The sequence below is a fragment of the Meles meles genome, chromosome 2, assembly GCF_922984935.1.
Source record: "Meles meles chromosome 2, mMelMel3.1 paternal haplotype, whole genome shotgun sequence".
Lineage (NCBI taxonomy): Eukaryota > Metazoa > Chordata > Mammalia > Carnivora > Mustelidae > Meles > Meles meles.
Window position 1 is genome coordinate 193,678,006 of NC_060067.1, and position 23,115 is coordinate 193,701,120.

A 23,115-nucleotide genomic window follows, 5' to 3' on the forward strand; every position below is an offset into this window, starting at 1 on the left:
GATAGGAAGTGAGCCGAGCAGGATATTGATTACCAAATATGGTATTGCTGCTAAAGATGTTAGAGGAATGCGGCTTGTATTCTAAGCCTCCGGCCTCTGAATAAGCTGCCAAACAAATTAGGTCATTTTAACTTCTGAGCTTGCTTTTTTTTTTTTTTTTTTTTAATAAGGAGCTGGAACTCTGATTTGGAACATGATGGCGTTGTTACTTGAGCTCACACAGGGAGGAGGGATATGAAGAGGGGTTTGGGAATGGGGGAGACTCAATTCAGTATGTTTTAGGACACAAGCCACCAGTCCAGGCGGCGTAAGAGGCAAGCATGTTGTGCAGAGCCTCTGTTGACTCTGGGACACAAGGGGAAGAGCTGGGACACAGAATTCAGATGTATTGCCTCCTTGTTACCCAGGCTAGAAGCTCCAGAGGACCACTGGCCGGTCCCAGGATGCCCTTCTCAGGTTACTGGGGCCCTGACTACAGTGACCAAGATGACGTGGGCTCAGGTTTAAGAAAGTTCCTTCTTTATAGGAGGGTTGGTGGAGTTGACCGCCAAGGAGGACACCCTGAAATTGATGGCAGATCGTTACGGTGTGAGCTCATGGGGTGTTGTGTGAATACGCGAATCCTTCCACAGCATCCCCTTCACGATAGCCGGGGACTGACTGCATTTGTGTCCCAGCGAAGACGATGCTCTTCGGGTCCATATTTGGCAATATTTATTCTGTTGTGATATTAGCTTTGATAGAGTGAAATGCTGTAAGTGGAGGCGAATGGAAGTAAACTCTGCTTCAGAATGCTGCTTTGTTTCTCTTCCTCATCGACGGCTTTGGCAAGATAATACTGAGGCTGCCTAAGTTGAAACAAAAGCTGAGACCAGTTGGGGAGAGAAGTTCTTTTTACACCTCTTATAACTGGCACCCCCTTTTCGCTCCTTGTTGTCAGGGCTGTGCAAAGCGGATTCCTTCTCTTCCTGCCCACCCCTGTTTGCCACCTTCAGTTGGTTTCTTCTCAGAATGGATAAATCAGGCTCCCAGAGAGGTTCCACCCACCCCAGGATGTCTGTAGGTCAGGGCTCCGTGGCTTTTGTTGTATCTCCCGGAAGACCTCTCCTCCTCCCCCCTTATTTCTCGTTTTGCTGCTACCGTCCAGTCTCAGGCTCTTCTTCCCAGCTTTGGAGCTGAGCCTGTGAAGTTCAGAGTTGTTCCTCCTGGTGTACATAGAGATTCTTACTGATTTCTGGTGGGAATTGCTTTAAGTAGAAAGGGGACTTTGGGGCCCATAGGCCCACATGTGCACTAAATGGAAAACCTGTGTTCATAGGATACACCTTTTCAGAACTCTACCCTCTTCCAGAACATACCATACAGACAAACATGGGACCTGAGCCTATTTCGGATGCACATTTATGCAGTCTACTGGGATGTCTTTTGTTACTGTTGTTGGACTACATAACATTGGAAAATAGATATGATCTTATTCATTATACTTAGGGATGGAGGCATTCCCCCCCCCCTTTTTTTTTAAAGATTTCATTTGAAAGAGCAAGCACGAGGGGGGAGGGGCTGAGGGACAGAGGGAGAGGGAGACAGAGACTCCCTGCTGAGCACGGAGCCAGACTCTGGGCTAGATCCCAGGATCCTGAGATCACGACCTGAGCCAAAGGCAGATGCTTAACTGACTGAGCCACGCAGGCGCCCCAATGGAAGTATTCTTGAATGGTGGGAGGGTTTCAAAATAGACTTATCTTGTCCTAAATCTTGTGTTTTTATAATGTTTGTTATGTATTGAGTATGTTTGTTTTAGGTAAACTGCAATCGTAGAGTCAAGGGTAATTGAAATTACTATCCTGTCTTTGGCCTGTATAGTATAATCTGATTGCTCTCTAACCATGTGGCCAGTAGGCCAGCTCTAATCAAAACTGGGACTTTACCACATCCAGACATTAAAATTTTATATAAACTTAACTAAGCTAACTAGGATTAAGTGACACTAGTTATATTTAAGTCTTAGTTCGTGTTTTATTAACTCAGTACATGTATCGCCATGAAGAAAACTCTCTAGTTAGGGAGGGGAATTTTCTCCCTTTATTTCTGGGTGATGAAACTAAAGCGTTGAAGAATGACATTGTTTTAGGCCAGCGTCAGAACAGTGTAAAGGACCTAGAGCTCCACGATTTCCAGTATGCACAGAGCTTTACAGGAATTATTTTATTCTCATCACTGGCCACTAATTGAAGTTTTTCACTATGCTAGGAATTTGCTAGTCCACAGTTAAAACCTGAATCTGAATGTTTTTGTTCAGGAAGAAAAAAAATAATCGAAAAAACATGTAGCTAAATGTTTTCATTAAGTAAACAAAATCTCCCTTGACTTTTCTGGACATGTGGTATTACAGGTTTTCATGTATTCTGTGTAAGTAGTGAGAACTAGGGCTCTCGCTGACCTTTTTTTCTGATAGGCCAGGATTTACTGGTGTTTATTTTGTCACCATTCCGGTTTGACTCTAAGGAAATGAAAACATCTTCCATTTGTTCTTTATTTCCAAAGGGCATCCGCTTCGATCCTGAAATTCCGCAAACACTACGACTAGAGTTTGCTAAGGCAAACACGAAGATGGCCAAGAACAAACTAGTAGGGACTCCAAACCCCAGTACTCCTCTGCCCAACACTGTACCTCAGTTCATTGCCAGAGAGCCATGTAAGTTGATCTACTTTTCATTTACAGAAAAAAAAAATCAAGAATTGTTTGTGTGCTGCACGTGAAATTACGCCACAGGACGTAGAGCTGGCTGAGTGTCCTTTTCCATTTCTGCGAAGAGGCTGTGCATTCTTGCTGTCTGAATTCCAAATAGAGCAATGTTCTTGATGATCGGCTGTCCTGAGAGGGGGTCCAGCCAGATTAGAACTGTAACGACTCCAGAATGTCGTTTGAGGTGATGTCGATTCCTTCATGTCATCTTGACCTTATTGTGAGGGTGTTCTGTTTGCCTGGGGTACAGACCCTTTTTTATCCCCCCATCCCAGGATAGGAGAGCCGGTTCTCTGCATTTACTTCATTTGTTGACGCTCATCGGTTCTGTGGGTTGGGAAAAGAGAATATTAAAAGTAAAGGCAGCAGATATTAAGAAGTTCTATTTTTGAGAACAGTTGAGCCCATAAATCTAGAGGGGAAAGTAAACACACACAAAGAATTTTTACGTTGGAACAATCAGTTCTAGCAAATTAATAGTGGTAAATTTAAGGAAATCTAGGGCTTCCTGTTTTAAATTAATTGAGTAAAGATGCTGACTAATGGCTAAACAAGTGTTTACCCCTCATCTAATGAGCTCATTCCCTTAAATGGCCAGTCTGCAGCTTTGCCTTTGAATAACTTGGAAAGGTTGTCTTAATTTTCTTTCTTAAGCTCAGTCAGTAGCATAAGTGAGGCGTGAGATAGGCCTTAACTTTTCCTTTCACTGCGTAGCTATATGTGATTTAATATGGCAGGGCATTCAAGGAATCCCAAGCGACTAGCTGTTATTTAGAATATTTTCACCCTGTCGTTCTCGGTCTTCTTTCCAGACCACATGATCTCGATCTTCCTGCTTTCCTTGACAATACAGTTCAACTTTTCTTACTGAAACTGAAGGGCACATGAGTTTCTTTCTCCCCCCATGTCATGTGTGTGTCAGATTTAATCAGGTTATTTTGGAAGTTACAGCCATTCTGTAGCCGTGTAACTCTTGAGAAAGCTGCCACTTGCCAGGGGAAAGTAACAGATAAGAGTTTCTCCCCCAGCGTTCTCTAAAAATTTTCTGTGAGGCCAGGAGTCATAATGATGAAAAAAAGAAATGTGTGCTTTCATGTCATAGGAAAACTTGAATCCTTTCTGAACAAAAGTTTCATCTTATGGTCCAGTTGCTCTGCGGGCAGATGAGTAGACGTTTCTTACACAATTCTGTATCCTTACAGCATCTAGTTCAGTACCTTGTGTACATTGTATGTATTTAGTAAATATTACAGTGATAAGTGGGTAAATATTTTAATTCGGTTATTTGCAGAATTATTCCGTTTGTATGCCTCTTCATTTCCCTCTGAAATGTCTTCTGTCTTGATTAAGGCATCAGAAAAGAGTATTTGTAAGATACAGAAAAGGTAACCCAGCGTGCCTCTTTAGTTTTCCAGTCAATTTTCTGCCTCAGATCGGACAATGCTTTGAAAAGATGAATTCAGACAGCAAGTATAGTACTGATGATACTTCATTCTTTTTTTTTTTTTTTTTTAAAGATTGTATTTATTTATTTGACAGAGATCACAAGTAGGCAGAGAGGGAGAGAGGAGGAAGCAGGCTCCCTGCTGAGCAGAGAGCCCGATGCGGGGCTCGATCCCAGGACCCCAAGATCATGACCTGAGCCAAAGGCAGAGGCTTTAACTCACTAAGCCACCCAGGCGCCCCAGTACTTTATCCTTTCAATTCTTTATTGAATGCTCTTGTTCTCAAATTTTGTTTTTGTTTTTGTTTTTGTTTTTTGTTTGTTTAAATCTATTTCAAAAGCTCTATGAAATTGGCAGCAAGGAAGGTTATAGCCGGTTCACAACAGGGTACACAAAAGCAGCAGAGATGAACAAACGGACATCCAGAAGTCTCTGAAGTTGTCGGAGGGCTTAGAGCAAAGTTTAGAAGACTGCTCAGGCCACCTCTGCCCATGTCCTTTCCCTGTGTACTCAGCAGCTCAGAAGTGGTCAGATAGTTTCCATGGTACGGTCACGACTTGCCTGGGCTGTTTGTGGCAAAACAAACTTGACGTTTAAAAAAAAACATCCAAGCAATGGTATGTATATTTTTGAGAAACTAAAAGTTAGCCTGATTTCGCTTAATATGGCTCTTTTCTACGACACAGGAGCCTTGATGAACAGCAATTCCACTCTCAGATCGACCTTCTCGTCCATTATAATTCCCCCTGGGAATTAAGAACGTCCGTGTCCCACGTGCAGAATTGTTTTTCTGAAAGCATGCCGCACACTAAGACACTGCTGGTTCTCTGCTGGCAAGTCCCATTGCACTGTGCCTGGAATCGGTGTTCACGGTGGTAGTCAGGTCAACCCCTGTTAGGAGTGGACAGCAGTGGATCTTAGAGTTGGGGGATTGGAAAAACCCTATAGGGGCCCCTGGGTAGCTCAGTCGGTTAAGTGTCGCAACTCTTGATTTTGGCTCAGGTCATGATCTCAGCGTCCTGGGTTCGCATGACTCTTCGTCTCCACATGCAGTGAGGTGTCTGCCTGAGGAGTCTGTCTCTCCCTCTGCCCCTCCTCCCGCTTGTGCTCGCTCACTCTTTTGCTCTCTCTAAAATAAATCTTTGGAAAAAACCTATAGGCTTCTCTGTTGTAGATGGTGGGAGAAGTTTTGAATGTTTCTTTTTGTTGATGTTTTTGAAGAGTTGTGCTGAAAAGTACCCGTTGCCATCACTAGTGGAAGAATGTGCTCAGATTCTATCATACGACAAATATTTACTCAGACTCTCATGTCTCAGATATCTGTTGAACTTTAATGAGCTCTCAGTGTGCTGGACACTGGGAAAGATGGGGACTGGTTGCTGCCTTAAAAGAGCCACCTGTCCAAGGGATTGGTGGTGGTCAGAGTCGTCAGGAAACTTGGCCCGTGTAAAGGAAGTAAGAGATTTTTTTGCAGCTTAGTCCAGATTGCCCCAAATCAGATTGTCTCATTTGTCAAGCACCTGCTCTCTTTATGTAGAACATGAGAAGTGAGGAAACTAGGTATTGCACTTGCCAGCGGAGAGGGTGGCCTACAGGGGAGAGCCTTGACTTTGGACTTGAAGAGAGTTCTGGTTCTGCCAGTCATTGTCAAGCTTGTCAAGTCATTGTCAAGTTCGATCTTAAACACACTGAACCTTGCTCTGTGCCTGTTCTCTCAGCTACAAAATGGGAATAATACCTACTTCACATGCTTCTTACGAGAGCCAAATAAAGCAAGGTCACAAGATTGTGTTGAGGATTAAGCAGCAGTAATAGATGTAGAGCGCCAGGCAACCATAAAGTATAATCTTTGTTTAAAAAAAAAAACATGGAGTTGATTTTCTTTCCTAATAGTTAAAAGTAGGCATTGATCTTCCGAGGCTTCATCACTGTGACTATAGCCAGTTGTCTTTGCAAATCAGGAGAAAGGATGAATGAAAGTGTCACACACAGTCCCAGAAAGTATTATACTGTCCTAATGACTTTTTTATTAGTTTTAACTTCTTACGCCCTTGTATATAACAAAGCAAGAAAAATACCGTGAGAAAGGAAGTAAGAGATACAGAAAATTTATAAGTTATATAAAATTCTGTTAGATTATGCATTTGCTTGTACAGGAAAGTAGTGTTCTATAGTGTAAGAATTCCACCTGAGATGAAAACAGGGCAAGTCACCATCTGTCTGAGTTATGTTTTCCTGGTCTATAAAGTGATGATACTATGTGCCAGACATTGCTAAGCATTTTATGTGAACAGGATTCTCAGTAGCACTATTTTATAGTTCAAAAACAGGCCTTGGGAAGATCTAGTAACCTTGAGGTCATCAGGTGTTATGGGTTGAATTGTGTTCTGTCAAAATTCGTATGTTGAAATCCCAGTCACCAGTGGCTCTGGAGGTCACTGTGTTTGGAGATAGTCTCTAAAGACATGATCAGGTTAACCAGGGCCAATAGGGTAGGCCCCAATTCCATATGACTAGGTTCCTTAAAGAAGAAGAGGTGGGCAGGGATGTGTTCACACAGAGGAAAAGCCAGGTGAGGACATAGCAAGAAGGTGGCCATCTGCAGGCCAAGTTTACAGAGGCCTGGAGAGAAGCCAGACCTGTCCCCTCCTTGATCTTAGAACTTACAGCTTCTAGAACTGTGAGAAAATTAAGTTCTATTGTTCAAACCCTGCAGTCTGTGGTATTTTGTAATGACAGCCCGAGCAGTCAAGTCATAGAGCCTGGATTTAAATTCTGACCTGTTACTTTTTGGTTTTGTAACTTTGGTCAGCTTACTTAACTCTGTCTCCATTGTCTCATCTATAAAATGGCAGTAATAATTAAACTTCCCGTAGGGTTGTGAGGATTAAATCAGTTGACGCAAGAGGGCCACATTCACAAGAGTGAGTAATTTCAGTGACTCTTTAATATTTGCATCTAAGAATGTGTACGTTGGGGCATCTGGGTGATGCAGTTGCTTGAGTGTCCGGCTCTTGGTTTTGGCTCAGGTCATGATCTCAGCGTTATGAGATGGGGCCCCCTATGGGGTCCACGCTCAGTGTGGGGTCTGCTGAAGTTTCTCTCTCCCACTCCCTTTCCTCTCCCTGTGCTTGCATACATCCTCTCTCTCATCCCCTCCCCCACTCCAAGTAAACAAATCTTAAAATAAGAGCGAATATGTTCATGTGCCTTCTGTTCCTCATAGTTGAGACCTGTCGTTTTCTGCCTTTGTATACTTAGCATCTGGAACCTAGAAATGTGAGTGAACTTAAGATACTACAGATTTTATTTTATGCTTTTGCATTTGGAAGTTTAAAAATTTACAGAATTAAAAATTTTCAGCGTTATTGAGGTATGATCAGGAACCGATAAAATGCACATATTAAGAGTGTCTGTTTTGGGACACCTGGGTGGCTCAGTCAGCTAAGCGCCTGCCTTTGGCTCAGGTCATGATCCCAAGGTTCTGGGATCAAGCCCCACATTGGGCTTCTTGCTCAGTGGGGAACCCGCTTCTCCCTCTGCCTGTGCACTCACTTGCTCTCTCTCTGTCTCTGTCTCTCTCTCTGACAAATAAATAATCTTTTTAAAAAAATAAAATATAGGGGCGCCTGGGTGGCTCAGTGGGTTAAAGCCTCTGCCTTCGGCTCGGGTCATGATCCCAGGGTTCTGGGATCGAGCCCCGCGTCGGGCTTTCTGCTCAGCGGGGAGCCTGCTTCTCCTCCTCTCTTTCTGCCTGCCTCTCTGCCTACTTGTGATGCCTGTCAAATAAATAAAATCTTAAAAAAAATAAAAATACAGAGGGTCATCTGGGTGGCTCAGTTGGCTAAGCATCTAACTCTTGGTTGCAGCTCAGGTTGTGATCTCAGGGTTGTGAGATTGAGCCCTGAGTGGGGCTCCTCACTGAGTGTGGAACATGCTTGGGATTCTCTCTCACCCTCTCCCTCCCCCAACCCCTTGCTCATCCTCTCTCTAAAAAAATAAACTAACTCACTTAAGCCTTTAAAGATGATCTTATTATAAACCCCAGAGGCCTGGAATGAGTGTCTAAGGAAAAGATTTCAGGGCAGGTCACCCCTCAGTGAAAGTCAAGCTTCCATGTAACTCTTAAGCATCAGAATTTGATGGCCGGATGCATCAACGGGTAAAATGTAGTCTTACATAGTTGACCGGGGCTCCTGCATGGCTCAGAGGGTTAATGCCTTTGGCTCGGGTCATGATCCCAGGGTCCTGGGATCGAGCCCTGCATTGGGCTCTCTGCTCAGTGGGGAGCCTGCTCTGCCCCCCGCCCCCTGCCTGCTGCTCTGCCTCCTTGTGATCTCTCTCTCTGTCAGATAAATAAGGAAAATCTTAAAAAAAAAACAAAAACAAAAGCAGTTGACCAAATTGAACTACTGATGGTTTTTATTTAGTTTGGGTATAATTCATTGAGTTGCTTCAGAAAATAAGAGTGACCACTTTCAACAGTATTTTAGTTTAACAAATAATGGTATCATCAGCGAAGATGAGGATATTTGATTTATACTTGGAGGACATGCAAGCAGTTTACTAAAGTTTTTCACAACATTCAAATGGAAATGAGCGTGGATGGAAACAGGCAGTAACACAGCTCTGTTTTACATTGTTTCAGATCCTAAGACTTCATCTGCACAGTCCTTGAAACAGTGATGGTATGAAACCGGCATATATACCTACCTGTTGATGATTAAGTGGACCGTGTGCTCTCCGGGTGGTCCCACTTTGTAAAGTCCCAAAAGGCTAATGAGCAATCTGCAGAAAATTTTTCACGCAGATCAAGAAACCTTACCTACTCCTTCTATAAAGGATGGGATTGAGGGACCAAGTCCTGCAATTGTTTGAAAGTAAAACTAACACAGGGCCGCCTGGGTGGCTCAGTTGGTTAAGCGACTGTCTTAGGCTCAGGTCATGATCCAAGTTCAAGTCCCGCATCCTGCTCAGCAGGAAATCTCCTTCTCCCTCTGACCTTCCCCCATCTTGTGCTCTTTCTCTCTCAAATAAATAAAAATCTTTACAAAAAAAAGTAAAACTAACACAGAAATAGGGATTGTCTAGCTGCTTGTTAGGTCTGTTATTTAGGGAGATAAAAGGTTTGAGTCCATTTTAAGGAACATCCTTGCAGACAGGTATGTTGACCACAAATTCACAATCTGGGCTCATCTGCATTTCAGAAATAGGCCCAGTATCCTTTTTTTCTTGAATCTTCTCTTTATAAAATTAGAGTTTCATTTCATGTTGTAAAATGACCATGCTTAATCCATTATATTGTTAGAGTAGGAAACCATATATGAAATTTAAAGGGTTAACAATACGTATTTTCCTGCCATCCAGAAATAACCACTGTTAAAGTTCTATTTCTTTCTACACGCATTTCTGTCCTTTTATATTTATATGTATGAAAACAGAGAGTCAGGTTGTCTTTGTTTTAATTTGGTTACAACATAATGATCACACTGTCCTCTTCACTCGCTTGTCTCATAACCAGGTTTCCATCCAGGACCGTCGCCCCAAAGCATTATTTTCTTTATGAGCTCTTTACATAGAAGGTGTAGTGGTGAGGGCCTCTGATGCCTGGCAAGGAATGTTTTCTCAGTTAACTGGTGGGGGGAGAACACACACTGTGGACCTTGGCAGTCTTGTGCTTTAAGACTCTCCTTCCCTAAAACTCTAGGAAGCTGCACTGGGGAGACAGGATTGGGAGTAAAACACGATAAAATCTCTTTTATGTAGCTGAGGGAATTGCGTGGTGGTGAGGAAGGCGCTTGCCTAAAAATTTTTTTTTTTTAAATATGACTTGAAATGCCACTAGGAAGTACCTTGGGGATGTGGTGCTTCTAGGAGGGAAGCTTCCCTCCTCCCTCAACCCGCAACCCACTTCCATGAAGTTTTAGGAAAGGGAGTTGGTGATGGTGAAGACACACATTATTATCCCACCTGTTTTTCTTACCCCAGTCCTCGCTGGCAAGGTTTTTGATGGGAGGGGGAGCCCAAGTGTAAAAAGGAAGTTGGGGAGTATAGTGATGGAGGGAGTCTTTAGGGGGTCAAAGGCACTGGGAAGTGGTACAGAAGGGGGGCCAGGAGGTGGACACGGGCAGGAAACAGGCATCTGGCTGCCCAGTGGAAAGGAGACCAGGACATCAAAGTGTGCAAGCTGAGCTTTGCAGGGTGACGCTTGCTTGGATCGAGTGGCGGTTCCCTCGGAAGCAGCTCATGTGGGTCTGCAGCGGGATGCTGTCCTTGCTTCTGTTCCAAACTACCAGAAGTGACGTTCACGGAAACTTGTCAGTGGATTCCTCTCTGGGTCTTGAGACTTCCCAATGTTGGAGTGGTCCCCTGAGCATTCTCTTACCTCAGCACCACGGCATTTGTGGGGTGCTTCTCCCATGACCAAGGAGGGCCCGCTGTCAAGAGTCAGGACAGGAATTTAACACTCAGGGTATGTGTAAGGGCACCAGGGGCTCACGGCCCTGGACATTCAGAGGAACAGAACCATGAAACTGCAGACGATGAGGCCAGCAAAGTACTCTTACAAACCAAGACACCTTAACGTTTATTTCCGCATAGTTCCCACTCTGACAAAGCAAAACTATCGTTTTCCTTAGGGAAAAAAAAACAAACCAAAAACATTTACTGTTTACAACCCACTGCTGCCTCTGTCTTCTCTTCAAACCTGTACACGTTCCTAGTCTTGCTTAATGTGGATAATTTTTAATTCCTAATTTTTAATTACTAAATTTAAGGGCCCCTGGTTGGCTCAGTCCATTAAGCATCTGTCTTAGGCTTAGGTCGTGATGCCAGGGTCCTGGGATTGAGTCCCGAGTAGGGCGCATGCTCAGCAGGGAGTCTGCCCTTCTCCCCCCCCCCCCCCCCCCCCCCCCGCTCATGCGCTTTCGCCCTCACACTCTTATCATAAATAAAATCTTTTTTTTGAAGATTTTATTTATATATTTGACAGAGATCACAAGTAGGCAGAGGAGGAAGCAGGCTCCCTGCTGAGCAGAGAACCTGATGTGGGCCTGGATCCCAGGACTCTGGGATCATGAGCTGAAGGCAGAGGCTTAACCCACTGAGCCACCCAGGCGCCCCATAAATAAAATCTTTTAGAAAGTGAATTTAACAGCTGTATTAATATCAGGTAGTGGATGTAGATAAATCTGGTTTTACGTGGGAGGCAAGTTATTGCAGTACTGTGTGGACCAGCGAGTCTGATCCAATCATTTACGGTACAATCTAATGAGTAGCTGATCTTTGATCAGCAGTGGCTATTAACATTTTGATTTGAATTTGTTTCTTGTTTAATCATTGATTAGCTATAAACAAAGGCCTTAAGAACTCAGGAAGTCAAATCTCCTTGGAAATCACAGAATTCTTTTGTAATGCAAATAACCGCCCCCTCTTTCATGTTTTGTAAACTCCAATTACTCATTACATCTGCAGAGAAATGAAGGAATAAAGGAGTTAATTTACTGGGACATGCCAGAAGAAACAGCTACCAGAGACTTAATTCTTTAAGGCCATGTGCTCTCCTCACTCACTCACTAAAAGGCAGGCATTTCTTGCTTTGTTCAAGTTTGATGCAGGCTCCCTGTTTCTTCCCTTCTTCCTTTTCACACACTTGTAAATCCTCAAAGAGGTGCCTTTCCCGGACAACAGTTCTCAAAGCATTTGCCAGCCAACCCCTGGTTGGTCTCTGAGACCCTTTCAGGGAGTCCCCGAGGTCTAAGCGATTTTCCTGAGAAGAGGTGGTTTTTCTCACTATGTGGCAGTGGGCGCAGCTGCTGGCACCTTGCATGGGTCCAGACGCGGCACCAAACTGGCTCGTGCCAGGCTCTAAGAAAAGCAACCCGTTTCACCTAAGAATGTCCTTGATGAAAAAGTAAAAAATATTTTTATTCAATCTCGGCTCATGTCCTTCTTATGGTTTTGTAACAAAAATGGGAAGGATCCATATTACCGTATTAAAGATTAAAACAAATTTTTAAAGTAGTTACTAATTCATTTTTAAAATCCGGCCTCACGGAACTAGGTAACGGGAAGAAGGGAGTGTTTTAATTTCTTTTGCAGATAATTGTGGAGATCCCTTTTTTATGTTACACCAAAAGATTTGTTGCATTGTGAAATCTGAAACTTTGTCCGTGAGCTTTCTGCATTGTTATGTTCAATTCCATTTTCTATTTTTGTTGGATCTTTTACCCATGCGTGATTTTATGATGTGACGCATTGGTCGTTTGGAAAGTATTGGTTCACTGACTTACACTGATCTTCCAAATGTCGACTCATTTTATTCGTTAATAATAATTATTAATTATCTCACCTGAGAGGTGAGAGGCCTCACCTCTTATCTGTGAGGCCATGCTTTCGTTTTAATATACTAGAACCAATACAATCCCTTGTAATAGGTTGCATTAAAAGCAGACGTGAGAATCCAGTGTTTTCTGTTACACCAGATACTAAAGAGGCTTGCAAAAATGTAGAACTGAAGTGTTTTCTCATTAGTTTTGGTGCATGTCGTTTTTTGGTTTTTGGTTTTTGGGGTTTTTTTGTTTTTCTTTTTCTTTTACAAAACATACTTGATCTATCTAAAGTAATGGCCTTTTTTAAATGAATTGATGAATGTTTTTAAAATTTAAGTTATAACTTTTAATCTGCTAGAGCCCACATAAAAGTTCTTTGCGGTCTTTAATAGTCTTGGGGCATGGAGAGCCTGCTGTCACCGGACGGCTACTATAGACTTGGGGCACGTGATTGAGTTTGCAGCAGCTAAAGCCATTCAGAGCTAAACTGGGGGGGAAGCAGTGTCCGGCCAGTGCCTGGGGCCCTGCATGCTCACCTGCCTGCCCCAGGTCTGACTATGTGCTTCTATTTGTGCCGCAGTCTCTGGAGACCATCCCCAGAGTAGCTGCATGTGTGGTGGTTTGAAGAGCTGGTAAGATGCCTCCTGGTCATTCACGCACCACTTCCTTCGGAAATGGATGTGGCCTGAGTACCTTTCCAAAGTGCTTCCTCACCCCACCCCAGCCCCGTTGCCAAATGGAATACAAGTTCATTTCAGGAAACTTGGAAAAGATTAAAATAAAGGGGGGGGGTAACGACGACAGATTAATGTTTCTAAGTTCTTAAACCTAAAGACACAGGGTGTTAAAGTCTCTTGTATTTTTTAGCCTATAATTTTATAGATGAGATAAATTTTTAAATACAGAGGTGTACGGCATCTTAACAGTCATTGGGTTTTTAATAATATAACTTACTATATAATATCTGTATTTTTTTAAGTGGGCTCCACGGCCAGGTTGGAGTCCAGTGCAGGGCTTTGAACTCATGACCCTGAGATAACACCTGAGCTAAAATCAAGAGTCGGACACCTCACCGACTTTGCCACCCAGGTGCCCCGACATGTGTATTTTTTAGTTGAATGCAGAGATGAGCATTTTAACAGTTGTGATGAGCAGTCCTACAAAGATACACATGGTTACATTTGACAGGGATTGTATGTTACACGCTGCTCTGATACCTGCTTTCATTGTCCACTCAAGACCACATTTTTGGGAGTCAGTGAATGTATAGCGGGATCTAACAAAGGAATGTCATGTCCTTTGGAATGTCAAAGGCCTTTTCCTTGGGGAAGAGTCTGGCAAAAGTGGGTGGTGGTTTAGAGAGTACGAGAAGTGAAAATCTCAAGCTTTATGAGGTCCTTTGTCTTCCTCACTTTCCTTCCACGTTGCGTGTAGCTGCTGGGGCTTCAGCCGTCCTGAGCAGCGACGGAGCTGGAGCCAGAAGCAGCATCTTGGTTTGAACAAAATAATGTAATTAGTGTCTGACTGTGAAGGAGTGTCTTTCTGTCCTTTAATTAACTATGTCTCCAGAGGTCAGGGAGATCAGGCTGGTCAAACATTAACAGCTCTGTACAGGAAATTATGGTGAGTTCCTGTTTCAGTTTTCTCACTCGAGTTTAGCAAACATTTGAGGGGAGGTGAGAGATAAAAAGCTGAATAAGGTACAGTTCTGCTCTCAGGTGTTTACACGTTAGTGAGGGAGACAGGCCTGTAGATGAGCGCAGCAGGAGGCAGAGCCAAGTGCTGCATTGAAGGGACGGGCCATGCTGCGGCGGATGACAATGCTGAGAGCCTGGGAGAAGGGGAAGGGCCTCCTGGAGGTCTATTGACCTCCTGTCTGAAATGAGAAACATCGCAGGAAGCAGAGTTGATGCAGAAGCGATCTACAGACTGAACGAGGGACTAATGTGAACATCAGACCTGGAAGTGTAGGAAGGAAGGAGGGGATTATGGAGGAGCTGGCTGTCTGGTGAAGCCAGAGGGGTGCGCAGCAGGGCGCAGAGGGTGACTGCACCGGACCGGGGTGGGCTCTTGTGCCAAATCCAGGAAAACCATAGATACTGGGTGAGCAGGATGAGACGTTGCTGGTTATTTATTCCTTCAGGAGGGAATCTCATGTCTCATCAGATGATGATGCAGTGCTCCCAGATAAGCATTTATAGACTAAGCAAGTGATAAAGGAGGCTGGCTGGGGGGTGGGGGTTAAAATGACACGCACTGACTGTTTCACAGATTCTGCAGGTTAGAATTCCAGGCATAGGTTTGCTGGGTGGGTCCTCCGGCCGTGGTCTCACAAAGCTGAAGCAGGTGGGTTGGCTGGTGTGCACTTTAATCTTCTGTGCCCACATGGTTGTGCTAGGCTTCGGGATGTTGTGGTTGTGGGTCATTGGTTAGGAGTATGATTTTTTTATAAGCTGTCATTTAATTGAGTCACTGCCATGGGCCAAATAAAGGCACGTAGGTACATTATTGCTAACTCTTGATAAGAACTGTAAGGTAGCATTGTCTCCATTTGGCAGATGGAGAGAGGCCCACAGAACATGAATGGAATGTGGTTTTGTTTTGGTTTTAGAAGGCTGGATTTTTTTTTTTTTTTTAGGGAAAGGAAAATCTTTTATTAAAAATTCTGATTACTGGGATGCCTGGGTGGCTCAGTCGTTAAGCATCTGCCTTTGGCTCAGGTCATGATCCTGGGGTCCTGGGATTGAGCCCCACATCGGACTCCCTGCTCGGCGGGAAGCCTGCTTCTCCCTCCCCCACTCCCCCTGCTTGTGTTCCCTCTCACTGTGTGTCTCTCTGTCAAATAAATAAAATCTTTTAAAAAAAATTTCTCATTACTCTGTGACTTTAAGGATGGGCTTGTTTGTAAAACAAAGTTCTGATGAAACCACATCCCTTTGATAACTTAAATCACTTACTGCTTAGGACCCCGTCTTCATGGCGTCCGTGTCTGCTTGGCACCTTTCCAGAAGGAACTTGTTTTTTGGCCATAAATACAGAAGACATTGGTGTCTTGAAGGTTTGTTTGATTTCTGTTTAGGGGGAGTATGTCTCCCTCTCCATTGTTTTGAGCATACCAAAATGTAGAGAGAACTGTGTGATCTACCCCAGAAACCCATCATTCATATGTAAACAGCATCAGAATTACACCACAGTTTGCTTTTTAAAAATGCCTTCTTTCTTTTCTCCTCTTCTGTTTTGTTGAATTTTTCAGAGGAGGTCCATATATTGCATCTAGTTACATCTCTTCCGTGTCTTTTCACCTAGAGTAGACCCTTTTGGCCTGATCCTTTTTTATGCATCTTTGAAAAAAGCATCTGCCTTCCTGAGAAGAAAAACCTCCTGGGTTTTTTGGTTTGTTTTCTTTAGCGTTCCTGAGTCCCCTCTGTTTACTGCAGATTGAAAGGCTTGATTAGATTTGGAAGGTTGGTTAAATTGAGGGTCACCTTTCTTGTTAGGAATTCTCGCTGGTGCCCTGTGCTTTTATGTGGCGCCACATGATCAAGTAACCAGCGTTCGGGTGGTTCCATGTTGGGTGAGGGGGAGGTGGGCCTGGGTTCTGGTAGTAGTGGTGGGATGCCTCCTTCGTAAAGGTCCCCGTCAGCTTTGTTCTCATCTTTGATCTTTACCACCTTCCCAATTCTGTTTGTTTACCCTGAAATAGTTTCTCAGAAAAAAGGTTGAGGGCAAGATTAGTGATTGATTCTTTCCCATTCATTGCCAGTTTTGAGCATAAGGGATTGGTGCCTGGTGATCACTTTTTCTTTCATTTACCCGGCTTTTGAGTATCGTAATGAACCTGGGTTTCTGTATTTTCAGTGGATTGCTGTCAGTACTCCTGAGGTGTGGCGGCAGGGAATCAGAGGTATTTTTTTGAAGGAAGGAAATTCCAGGACTGCCTCAGTGGGCGGACTTTTGTAATTTCCATCTTTTCTTTCCATCCTATGAGTGGTGGGTCTTCTTGCCTGGTAGTTCAAGATTGGTGCATTGTGCCTTTGTCCCGGAGTTTTCCAAGTGCTTGGATAGGAAGCTGTCATTCTTGGAGTTTAATGAGTTTCTTTGGCTATTTTGGTCAGAGCAACTTTTTTATCCACAGAAGTGGCCACATTTACAACCTTGTTGAGGGTAAGATTTTTAGAAAATAGATTGATATGTTTTGGGGTTTGAGTTTTTTCTCAGATTTCCTTAATTAGGGAGATTATTAGTGGTTATATAGGATTGGTGATTTCCTTCTTCACATCAAGAGTATGTGAACAGAAGAGTAATGGCCTAGGAATGTCCCCCAATTAGACTAAAAATGGAAAGGTGGGACCTGTAACAGAATGTTCATCAAGAAGAAATGAAATTTATTTCATAAAAGAGTGTTTTTGAACTATGCACATAAAATAAACGTAAAACAGACTGACCAATGATTTCGACTAGACGCTTTAAAAATAAGCTCGAGGGACAGAAAGTTAAATATTTAGATTAGTGTGAAATGTTCCCTTTGTAGCAGTGTGCCACTGATGGGACTGTTCCTGGAACATGTCTCCTCTGCTTGTTTTAACACCTGACCTTGCTCCCTGGAATGGAATGTATAGATGGGAAGATACTCCGTGATATGGGTGGGTTTGTTTGACATTTTCTCTTTGTTTGTATAAGCCCTTCAGTTGTTTCTTTACAGTCTCATGAATACCGTTGAAAATTTGGTGGCTTTCCAGAATCAAGACAGTATGGATTGTTATGATCTGATTGGGTTCACTGACTTTTTATCTTGTGTTTGTGAAGAGCAGACTGAGTCCATCAACGAGTATGGTGCCTAGCACGGACGTGGAAACTAGGTAGGCACTTTGTATGAGAATGGCTATTTTTTTCCTGTTTCTCCCCCTCAGCTGGGGGATATTATCATATAGAAACGGATTCATTCTGTGTGGTAGGTAAAAATGGCATGGTGTTTTAATTGTTTATTAATAAATTTAATTTCTTGTCATATACTCATTGGTCATTTAATTTGAGAGAGGTCTTTATCTGTGTGTCTTTTTTTTTTTTTTAAAGATTTATTTTTATTTATAAGTTTACCTCTAACACCCAACATGGGTCTCGAATTTAAAACCCCAAGATCAGGAGTCATGTGCTCTACCCACTGAGCCAGCCAGGCACCCACCACTTGTCTGTTTCTTGATTTCTTTATTGATACATCTGTGTAAGAACAGCGCTTTCTTAACTAATGTGGTTTATTTTCCGTGGATAATCTCTTCATCATTTGGTTGAAGGAGAAGCTGGTAGTTCTGTGTTTTCTGTTTTTCTTCCCCCTCAAACTAATAATGTGAGCATCCCTCCCAGCTGCTGGTTTCTCTTTAAAACAATGATGAACTCCCAGCTGTAATGGGAATAAAATGAGATTATGTGCATGGGAATGTATTAAGTGCTGCATAGTGGCACTTTACAAATGGCGTCGCTATACCAGGAGGACGTGAAGCTCAACGCTTAATCATTTGACAGTCATTTGGATTGTCGTTTGGAATCTGATTCCTCTAGAAATACCTTTTTCTTTTCTTGGTTCTTGCGCTCTTAGGAAGACCAGAGGTTGCATTACACTTAATATAGACAGAAATTGTGAAATCTGTGTCTTGGTCTGTTGCTTTCTGGGGCAGGGAGGGGATAATCAATAACCAAGAGGATAGACAAGAAAAGAGAGTTCACATTTACATGCTGGTTGTTATCTTGCCTTCTGTGTTACCATTTTTAATAGTACTCTAATTTTTTATTTTTAACTTTTTATTATGGAACATTTCAAACAGTAAAAGTAGAGAGAGTCTTAGCATAATGTTTTGTTGTTTTTAACAGCTGGTTGAATCTTTACATTTGGTTGATTTCTTACAGGAATCTTCGTGTCCCATTTCATTCTTTTCTCCTTGCAGTGTATTTGCTGAGCAGCCAAATTGTTTGTCCTGTAATTCCCTGTAGCATGGATGTTGCCGTCTGCATCTCTGTGGTGGTGTTTAACATGGTCCTGTTTCTGAATTTTCTCTAAGTTAATAGTTACAGAGAGTTCATCAGATTTAGGTTAGAATCAGGGGTGGAGGGCAAGTACGTCCTTCCATCAGCAGACACATAATGCTTAGCTATCGTGCCTTGTGTAATGCTAAGAGCCATCAGAGGTCTCTACCTAGATCTCTACCTAGATCTACTGGTTAATTACCTGTTCCTTTTTATGTTTATTCACTTTTTAAAAAAATTGTATTTCATGAAATTAAAAAAAATCTGTACATTTGCCAAATAGCTTCGTGTAAAGATTGTACCAATTTACCAAGCCAGCAACCGTGTTCTGGAGTACCCCAGCGTTCTTATACATGTGGTATCTGAGGCTTAAGGAGGGTCGTAGCTTCCCCCAAGGTCCTACAGTAGAATAGCTAGTGTTCAGTCTAGGAGTCCTTCTTTCCTCGGTCTTGTACTGGATCATACCAGGTTCCTTCCCTTTCACCACAGCCCCAGATAACTGCTCTTCTTCACTTAGAAATGGTAGAAGGGAAGAAAGAAGGAACTGTATGTTCAGGCAAGAGAGTTATAGACAAAAATGATTACCAGAATATTCCCCGGTTTCTCCTCTCATTTCGATTCTCTGGCACTTATAACGATCCAGCCATTGGTTATCATTACTTTAGGTCATTGCCTGATCCTGTGTGTTTTTCAAAATAAACTGACCAAACAACATTGGCTTTAGCACCTTAATTCCAAACTTTGCCAGAAGGACTTACCTTTGTGTCGCACCTTCTTCCACGCCCTTTAAAGACCTTTTGTTGACACTATAAAAAGCACCAAAGCTGGGATCCTATGGGAACATTCCAAACTTAGTCCATCTTTCACGTAAACATACCGTTTTTCCTAGCACTTCTCTCTTAATTTATCAGTGGCTGTATTTATGAAGAAACTCAATCTAGATGTGTTTGGTAAACCTTGTCTTTAAAAGGTATTTCAAAAGCCATTTTATTATATAGTAAATGTTTCTCAGGCTTGTTTCATTTAAGTTCTTTTCCTAAAATAGCAATTTAATTTGACTTTTGGCAAATAGTTACCCCTCAAAGGTTGAGCTAAGTTTTGAATGTAGTAATTTTGTGTAGAAGCTAAATTTAGCAATTAGCAGTCTCCCACTTCTAGTTTAAATCCAAGTGAACTTTTAAAAGTCTGAAATATATTGGCCTCTCCCAAGACCTAGACTCTGGTATTAACAAATGCCAAGAGATGTGCAAACAGGAAACTATGTGATTCTTTTTGAATGTTTTAAGTCCTGTAATCATTTTTCCGTTTGATCCTCCTGCTCCCCACCCCCCATGAAAAGATCTACAGTAATCCTCTGGAAACTTTAGATATCTTTCTGTTTTTCTTGCCCACATCTCCCCATTTATATATTTTAAGTGCTACCCGATACCACAAACAAATGTAAATGATGTCCTTTCAAAGTTCACTGGCTTCCTCTCTGAAGTCATCTGACATTCTGGAGCCATAATACAAGCCATCAGATAAAAGTGTGAGACTTTATACTTGAAAAACGTTAAGTGCCTTAACATGATTAAGTGGAACCATAAGAGGTTTTTTTTTTTATTTTTTATTTTTTTATTTTTCCAGTTTCTAGAAAGACTGGTGTTACACGTTTAAGTGACTGAGTGATGAGAGCTTAGAAAAATGGAAACTCTTTGAGGGAACTGTAGGTAGGTAAATCCTGGGTTCTAGAGAGGAAGGTGGTCGACGAGGGCCTAGACCTTGAGGCCAGATGGGTTGCTAGTCTCAGGACCAACCCAGGGACCGCCCTCCCTCTCTGAGGCTCACCTGCCTCTGGCTCACTCTCTCAAATTCTCCCCTGAATACCATTACACAGTGTGTGGAAGAGTTCCGTACCACTAATGCAGAAGGAACGGATTTATTTTTAAATACTTGATGCATTTAAATCCCAGAGTAGCAGCAGTTATGGTAACAGACCTTTTGATGAAAAGGGTTTTGTGTGTGTGTGTGTGTGTGTGTTTAAAGATTTATTTATTTATTTATCTGACAGACAGAGATCACAAGTAGGCAGAGAGGCAGGCAGGGGGTGGGGGGCGGGGAACCTGGCTCCCTGCTGAGCAGAGAGCCCTCTGCAGGGCTCCATCCCAGGAACTCGATCCCAGGAACTCTGGGATCATGACCTGAGCTGAAGGCAGAGGCTTAACCCACTTAGCCACCCAGGCACCCCAAAAAAGTATTTTTAATAGGTGCACATCACTGTACTGACTGAGAAGAGCTCCACAGCCTGCCCTCTGGATAGGGTCTCGCTTCCTTCACGTGGGGGACGGGCCCTTTGTGGTCTGCACCTCTGCTCCTGTCCCCCAGCCAGAGGTCTCCTTAAAGCTGTCCTCTGGCAGTACTCTGCTGGGGGGGACAGGTGGGGGCCCTCTTTGCTGGCTCGTGCTGTGCTCTCTTGGCCTCTGACCTTTCCACCCATAGTGTCCGTTCCCTGGTTGTAAATCCAGTCCTTTTGCAAATTCGCTGCTTGTCCTTCAGAAGTCATCTTCACTGTCTCATCCTCTAGAAAGCTTCTCGGACTCTCCAGAGGTGGATTCATTGCCCTGCTGGGTTGGTAACTGTTCTTATTCCTTGCTGTACTGGATCCAAACTGCCACCTGTTTCTCCATCTCCCTCTGTAGTCTCAAAGCTTCTTGAGTAGTAAGACGGGGCTCTGCCTCACGTCAGACACATAGTAGGTGTTGAATAAATGCTTGCTAAATTAATTCATTCTTGCTCCAGTTCTGCTACTAACTAGTCAAAATCTATATTCCCTGAAACTTGGCACTCACCTATTTTTACTCCCTGGACCTTATTGGAACAAGTCTAGCCCCGTTTCTATATGATAGCCCTTCAGAATCTAGACTTCTGGGGGATGGTTCCCCAGAAAGACTGCGATATTCTGGAAAGAGTGAGTTCTTACACCTGGGCAGAACATACTTACTTCTTATGGAACATCGGTCAGGAGGAGAGGACTAAAGGATCACTTTCCTTCTAGACAAAGATCTTATAGAGTTTTTGTTCTCAAGAAGGAAGACAAAGGTAGTAGCATAGTGTAGTAGTATAAATACTACAATTAAAAAGTGAAAACACTCCACCAAGATCAAATTTGGGGGCTTTGAAGCCTGGGAGGCCCTGAAGTTGGCTCTTGAAGCACACACAGCCTTTGGGAAACGAATCTATGGCTGCCCCTTGATTGAGACAAATTACATTCCAGGCTAGAGGAAGAATGGGTCTTACAGTTGAGTGGCAAGAATAACTTCATTCACGAACTCCTCACTAGCGGTGATTTGATGGTGTGTGCAGTGGGTATAGGAAGAAGGAAGGAAGGAAGGGGGGTGTAAATGGAAACCCTTATTACGGTTAGGTTGTCTCTTTAATTCAAAGGAGTTGGGAACTCTCGGAGAGCTGGAAGAAAAAGAATTACATTATCAGAAGGAACTTAGCAACTGAGCAGTGGGTTTTCAAGTGGCTTTGTTTTAGGTATTTTCTCATCCTGTAAAAATTAAATGAAGGATAACAAATGCATCACCAAAAGTGCCAGCGTGATGATTCAGCTAGAGCTCTGTGGCTCCATCCTAAAAAGGGCACGGTAGCCTGCTTTTTGGACCAGGACTCCCAAGAAGCTTTCCCAGTACTGCCCCACCTCTGTTTCCAGCACCGTTTGCCCCTTCGGACCTGATTCTCCTCTAAAGATATTTGAGTGTGGGAAAAGTAACTTTTCCAACAAAACCTTGAGATATGTTTCCCTAAACCCTCGGGCAGGCTTCTCATTCTGTATTTGCAGCGGGGACAGAGGAACTAGCGTACGAAACAGCCCTGGGAGCCGGTGTGCAGTCTCCACACGTGGAAGCCTTGCCCCCGCCGCCATCTCACAGCTGCCCAGAGAGATCTTTCCCATTTTGGATGGGGGGATTCTTTTTTTTTTTTTTTTTTTTTTAAGATTTTATTTATTTATTTGAGAGACAGAGATCAGAAGTAGGCAGAGAGAGAGAGATAGGAAGAAGCAGGCTCCCTGCTGAGCAGAGAGAGCCCAATGCGGGCCTCGATCCCAGAACCCTGAGACCATGACCTGAACTGAAGGCAGAGGTTTAACCCACTGAGCCACCCAGGCGCCCCTGGATGGGGGAATTCTGGATGAGGTTTGTTCTTCTTTCCCCCAATCACCAGTTCTCCGGGTCTCTGACCCAAATGTCCCATGCTCCTCTCCTTGCCATCACTTCTCATGCTGGGTCCAGAGGCAGCCGTCCGAACAGTCTCTCTTCCCTCTGGGGGGTGTCTGTAAGCTGGTGTCACCTTCCCTGCTAGCTGGCCCACAGCCCCTGCTTACTCACACGACCTGAGCTTTTTAGAATTGACTGTCCAAGCCCCACACCGCACGGACCGCAGGCTCTGTGATCCGCTTACCAGACCGTTCCCAGCCCCTGCGTCCCGTGTTGGGCCTGAGCACTGTGTGAGAAAAGAAAAACTTGGGCGGGATCCAGCACAAGAAAAATGACTGAAAGATTGGAAGGGGGCGTTGCTTTGAGAAAAGGTTAAA

The 23,115-nt window shown here is 43.4% G+C and overlaps 1 protein-coding gene across 10 annotated transcripts in view; it reads left to right on the forward strand.

Annotated features, from left to right (window-relative positions):
* Positions 1–23,115, forward strand: part of RBPMS (RNA binding protein, mRNA processing factor) — a 171,530-nt gene that overhangs the window by 105,760 nt on the left and 42,655 nt on the right. For all 10 annotated transcript variants that reach the window (XM_045997727.1, XM_045997726.1, XM_045997718.1 and 7 more), the window contains one exon: positions 2,545–2,695. In XM_045997727.1, coding sequence (XP_045853683.1) covers positions 2,545–2,695 — 151 coding nt within the window. The remainder of the gene's footprint in view (positions 1–2,544; positions 2,696–23,115) is intronic.